The sequence below is a fragment of the Carcharhinus amblyrhynchos genome, chromosome 16, assembly GCF_965287045.1.
Source record: "Carcharhinus amblyrhynchos chromosome 16, sCarAmb.v2.hapA, whole genome shotgun sequence".
NCBI lineage: Eukaryota > Metazoa > Chordata > Chondrichthyes > Carcharhiniformes > Carcharhinidae > Carcharhinus > Carcharhinus amblyrhynchos.
The window spans coordinates 4,119,144-4,125,473 of record NC_137339.1 but is presented as its reverse complement, the minus strand read 5'-3'; the positions used below and the strand labels follow the sequence as shown (position 1 = coordinate 4,125,473).

Genomic DNA, 6,330 nt, shown 5'->3' with positions numbered 1-6,330 from the left:
GCTATTCTTGAATTGATTGGTACGTGACCTCAGGCTTTTGTGTCTTTTTCCCAACGGAAGAAAGTGGAAGAGAGAATGTCCAGGGTGCGTGGGGTCCTCGATCCAAGGGATCAGGTATTTATCCAGCCATGAGAAATGGTTTACCATTTGTTAAAAATCTCCGCGGACTGATCCATTCAGCTTCAAAATTGGTATGACCAGTGCTGCCCATGCTGCAAATTGGACTGGTTTGATGTCCCAGTCTTTGGATTTCTTCTCCAGTTTTTTTCACATAAGGCAAATAGTACTCAACAGACTTTGCAAAATCATGAAATTGCTTCCTGATCAACATGTAAGGACACCTTGGCTCCCTTGATAGTCCCTAGACCTTTCTGGAAAACTTCAGAGTATTTGAACAGCTTTCATGAAGGCAGCCATTCTCTAGCTGAAAGATTTTGAGCCAATCCAGGCAGATCTCTCACAACCGGTTTTGCCCCATTAGATTTGGCCGTGAGCCCTCCACTACAATCACTGGCCACGGATTGTCTTTCATAGGAGACAGGGACAGAGGTTGTATCCACAATTCGCAAAGGGCCCCCTCTGGGTTCTCAGCATTGTAGAGGCCTTGCATAAAATTAAAGGCTGGAATCCATAGCGTATTTTATGGAACACTGATTCTCTGACCACCAATATGGCAACATTGGTGTCGACTAGTGGTGTTCATTTAACTATACATTTAATTTGATTGGGTCTGATTTGGACAGTGATATGCAATTTAATTCTTCAAAATCAGATGTAGGTGGACCTTCCAAGGCGTGAACCTATGAGTTGTTTTTCTAAACCTAAATCTTGTTGGATTCCTTTGCGGTTTCCACTCTGCATATCAGCAACAATTACAGTGCACTTACCTGGCAAGATTCTGAAGGGAAATTGAACTGTTTGGTCGAAGTTTTGCTTTCCTTCAGAGTTGTGCTGTGAGCAGACCTGGAATTACGTGTCCACTTCCAATGGGATACTTTGGAACTTATATGCGCCAACTGCAGCATATTCCAATGATGAGGCCAGCAGTAGCTCCTGTTTGAAGTCCAGTTGAGCTTTAGCTAATAGGTGTTTTTGAATAGTAACGTTAGTAACTGAACAGTTTAGCTAATTCTTGAAACATTTTAGTATCCAGTGCCTCAGGGAACGTTAACCTCCAACTAGCAGCAAATGCTGAAATACCACAGGCGATCGGGAACATTATTCACTATTTTTCGTCTGCCACAATGTAGTTTGCCCGAAGAAAGTAACACATGCATTCCACATATTGGGTCCAGTCCTTAACGACAGGGTCAAATGAGTCTAGTTTTCCAAACAAACATACGATGCATAAAAATAGCTTACTCTAACTTAGGCCAACTATTCCGAGCAAGTTCCATCAGGGTCGTGCTTTACCTAGTTGCCATTGAAATAACTCCTGAAGTCAGTCTCCCTTCCACAAACATCAATATACATACATAGTCAGCAACATTCAGACAGGTACTTCCTCGTAAAAAGTATAAATTCGGAATGCCAGTAACCCTGCCACTCCAGATTATGTACACATGCAGGGCTCCCTGATTGGACAAGCCATTATTGCCTTAATCAAGGAGCTTGTACTCTAGGTCCACATCATGGGCCTCGTTGAAGTCATTACAGAGGGAGTATGTTAATTACAGGCAGGGGTGTTATTTACAGGCAGTGGATGTGTTATTTATGGGAGGGGGTGTTATTTACAGGGGAGGAGTTATGTTCTTTATGAGAGGGGTGTGTCATTCGCAGAGGAGGGGTATTTTATTTACAGGGGAAGAGGGTTTGTTATTTACAGTGGAGGGGTTGTATTATTTATGGGGAGGGGGTGTGTTATTTACAAGGGAGGAATGTCTTATTTACAGGGAAGTGATGCCTTATTTATGGGGAGGGGTGTATCATTTCCAGGGGATGGTTTATGGGCAGAGATGTATTATTTACAGGGGATGGTGTGTGTTAGTTACTGTGGAAGAGTTGTTTTTTTCATAGGACAGGATATTATTTACAGGGGTTGGGGGGTGACATTTACAGGTAGGGGTGTGTTATTTACAGTAGCAGTATGCTATTTACAGAGATGTCTTATTTATGGAGGAGGAGCGATGTTCTTTATAGGTGAAGTGTTATGCTATTTAGGTGGGATGAGATGTGTTATTGACAACGAGGGTTTTGTTTTTTACAGGGGTGGGGTATTACTTATGCTAGGGGTGTGTTATTTACAGGGAGAAATGTTCATACGGGAGAGGGTGATTTATCAACAGAGAAGGGGATGTATTATTTTTGGGGAAGAGGAATTTACAGGGAGGGTATGTTTTATTTACAGGGGAGAGGGTGTGTTATTTACAGAAGGAAATATGGTATTTACAGGAGAGGGTATGTCATTTAGAGGAGTGATCTGGTATTTACGAAGGTGTTATTTACAGGGGAAGGTGGTGTTATTTATCAGTGACGGATTATGTTATTTACATGGGGTGGGGTATGTTATTTATGGGGAAGATTGTGTTTCTGTTAGTGGAGGGGTTGTATTATTTGTAAGAGGGGATGTCATACAGGGGACAAAGTATTATTTACAGGAGGGTGTGTTTACTGGGTTGCTGTGATTTACGGGGTGTTTTATTTAGAGGGAGGGTGTGTTATTTACAGGGAGGGTGTGTTATTTACAATGGAGAGCATGTGGTATTTACAGGGAGGGGTGTATTATTTATCGAGAGGGGTGTGTTATTTACAATGGAGAGCATGTGGTATTTACAGGGAGGGGTGTATTATTTATCGAGAGGGGTGTGTTATTTACAATGGAGAGGGTGTGTTATTTACAGGGGAGGATTGAATTGCGGGAACGAGTGCATTCTTTGCAGGCGTTATTGGCAATGGGTTGCGTGAGAATAATTCCAGTCTGCATCTTTAGGACTGGATAAGGGACTCGAGGCCTGTCAGACAGAATCAGCCCAAACTTACACTGAACCGTGGGAAGCTCACGGAAGCGGGAGGATGGAGAGAGCCCACAGCCTGAATAAATCAGACTGCATGGCACGCAAATTCCAGCTGGGGGAGGGGGCAGAACAGAGAGCGTAAAGTGTTGAGAATGATCCCGGGGGGATGTAACAGCCTTTGGTCGATATCATGTCTTTCTCACACTAAAGCCCCCCCTATTGGCAGGTGTCTGGGAATCCGGAGTCAGAGATTGTGGTGATTTTGTGCGGAGAGTGGAAGGGGTTAAAAGATAACCGAGTAAGAGAGTTCCTTTGGAGCAGGAGTCAGCAGATTGCTTCGAAATGTGACTTACATCTCGGGCAGACAGCGTCTGGATAGCAAGCACGCTTGTTGTGTGCGAGTTACAGAGTCTGGCATCTCGCAGTAACAGTGTCAGGATTTGATAGATTAAGGACATGAACAATTACATTTAGAGGCAAGTTACCGCCGGGAATTAAGTGGCTGTGAATAATTGTTTCGTGTATGGAAATTTCCTGTGATTTTAGGACAGTTTTTGGATGACTGGAATAGAGTAGCTTGGGAGGGATGCCTTTAAATCAGCAGTGACCGCACCAAGAGCTAGCCCGGGCCCTGGGAGTGATGGATGCAGATGTCACCGCCTTACTAACAGATAAATGGCCTGAGTCCAGCCCAGCCTGGTTCGCTGGTGGTAGCAGACGCCATTGTACAGTTTATGTCTCTCTCTATCTCTGTCTCTCACTGTCCTCCCCGATTAACTGGTAGTCGGCGCGCCCTTAAACCTGGGATCCGAATCAGAAACTGCTGGCGAGATAAAATCGTCCAGGTATCAGTCAGGCTGCCGCCCAACTCAGAGAAAGGTGTTTCCAATGAAATTGTAATTGTGGAAATAACTGAAGGAGAGAAACTTTGGATATTTCGCAGTTCAGAAAGTAGCAGAATGATAAAAGCAGGAAGGACAAAAGACCCGGTCAGTCTGACCATCCCCGCCCCCCGGGGGTGGACCACTGTACCCGTCCAAGGACACCTGACCCATGTCCCCAATGACCGACATTATTTCGCTGTCTCACAGTCGGGGTTTAACTCCTCAGCGCGGGATACGGAGAGGATCTCAGCTCTGTCCTTGTCCCACCCTTCCTCCTGTTATTGGAGCCAGGCTGAAGGAGAAGAGGTAGAGGGAGAATGGACAGGGAGAGCCGAGAGATTTAAAAGGGAGAATGCTGGAGGAGAGAGGGGAGCAGCCGAAGGCTCCTGCTGTTAAAATGAGAACGATCTGAGGAACTTGGGGCGGGGGTTAATGGGATTAGTCACCAAACGCCGAGCCCTCCCAGGGGGGTTGCTCGCTGAATATTCCAGAGTAAGAGCGCGGTAGGAATATCTCCGCACATAAACTGGAACAGTTAAGCATTGTAGGATAAAGTGCATCCCTGGGTTGAAGTTTATCCGGGAAGTATTGGAGAGTGCTGGATTATGTTATAATGAGAAAAGGAATTGTTTTGTTGGATGTGGCGGTGGAGTGGGAGATATCTGCATGTTGAGTGTTGGTGTAACCTCTCTCTGTAAATTGGTGCATCTATAACCACTGTAGTTGCAACCCTTTAAATAATCGCAAGAAGCAAAGGCCGGGAAATTCTTCCATCTCCAGAGCAGCAGCTGACCCGCACCCAGGAGCTCTGTCGGGTTGGTTGGTGATCTTTAAAGTGTTTCTGCTCCTGATGTGCCTCCTTCTTTCACTCACAATTCCTGTGTCTGACTGTGCTCTCGCCTTGCCTCCAGTTGCAGGGTTATTGCAGTTAAGCATCGCTGGGATGTACACGGCAAACGGGTTCCAATGGCGTCTGCGGAATGCTATCACCCTCTGGAACTGAGGAGCACCGAAGCCGGGGACACAAGTGATGACCCAGAGGCTGGGCTAAGAGCGAAGGGCGGCGCCGCGCCCTGGAGCCGCAAGGCTTCAGCACCGAGGACAGCTCCGGTGCTCAGCGGGCAGCCCGAGCAGGAGACCTCCTTCACTTCCCGGGAACAGCCGCCGGTCGCCGGCGGCAGAGGACATGCTTCTCCGGGCGGGGTGGGGGCGGCATCCAGCCGGGAGAGAGGCCAGGAGAACTCGCCCCGCTCCGAGGAGGAGCCCGAAGCGGACGGGGGCATCCACTCGGCTGACTATGGATTCACGGTGGCGCTGGTGTTTCTGGTGGCAGGAATCACCCTGGTCGTCATCGCTTATGCCATTCCCAGGGAATCTAAGGTGGACCCGGACACGGTGACAGCCCGGGAGATGGAGAGGCTGGAGTTACACTATGCCTTACTGGGTTCACATCTGGACAAGTGCATCATTGCCGGCCTGGGGCTGCTGACACTGGGAGGGATGCTGCTGTCTGTGCTCCTCATGCTCTCCATCTGCAAAGGTGAGCTGTACGGCAGGAGGAACCTCATGGTCACTGGCAGAGCCAGGAAAACCTACGGCTCAATCAACCTGAGAATGAGGCCAGCGGACGGCGAGGGTCACCAGTCTCTGGTGGAAGCTGAGGTCATCCAGTTGTGCGAGAATCCCAGCCACAGCTGCTCCTGAAGCCCAACTGCTGCTCTCCCCAACTCTGCTCAATTCCTCCAATGTCATTTCAGTGAGAGCGACCGAGCCACCCCTCATTTAGAGAGCATTTAAGCGCATGTGTTTATATTAGATAGAGGGCATCCTAACATACTCCACACTGAATCAATGAACCGAATGTCAAACCGCGGCTTCCACGCAAGAATTAAAACCAGTCCCAGTCTAATGGTGTCAACCTGTGGGCCAGGGAGAAACTGGTGTTAAGTTTGTGTTGAAACATTTTAAAACATATATTTAAGAAGGGTTGGTGTGTGCTGGGAGGGTGGCTTCACGTCCCTCTGGGACTGCCTCAAACAGAGTGGATCTGGTGACTAAAAACGTGCAACACGTTGTGGATCCTGGGCAGACTGCGTGGCAGACAGATGGAATCTCAAACGGACCCAATCACAGGCTGGATGGACATCAAATAGATTATACTCGAACTCATACAGACAGATTGTATCCCACACAATCCCATAAAGACTGCAATCCAGGTAGATGGAATCCCACAAAAAAGGCATTGCAGACAGACTGAATCTCCCACAGACCGGATCCCCATTAGACTGGGCATCACATTCACTGAGTTGTGCATGCATGGGGCCTCAGCAAAACATCACTGATGCTCTGAGAATGTATGATGTTACAATGCAATACAAATCCCTGATATGATGCAAATATTCTGAGGCTGAATAATTGACATGATAAACTTTGGTAAGTGTAGATTGGCAGTCATGGAGTTATGCAGTTTTTTTGATGTGTAATGGATCAAC

General features: G+C 47.3%; 1 protein-coding gene across 1 annotated transcript; it reads left to right on the top strand.

Annotated features, from left to right (window-relative positions):
* Positions 1–4,804: 4,804 nt before the first annotated feature.
* On the top strand, positions 4,805–5,730 carry tmem74b (transmembrane protein 74B). Its single transcript, XM_080205210.1, has one exon. The coding sequence runs from the start codon at positions 4,805–4,807 to the stop codon at positions 5,540–5,542; it is 738 nt and encodes a 245-aa protein (XP_080061336.1). The 3' UTR covers positions 5,543–5,730.
* The last annotated feature ends 600 nt before the right edge of the window (positions 5,731–6,330 follow it).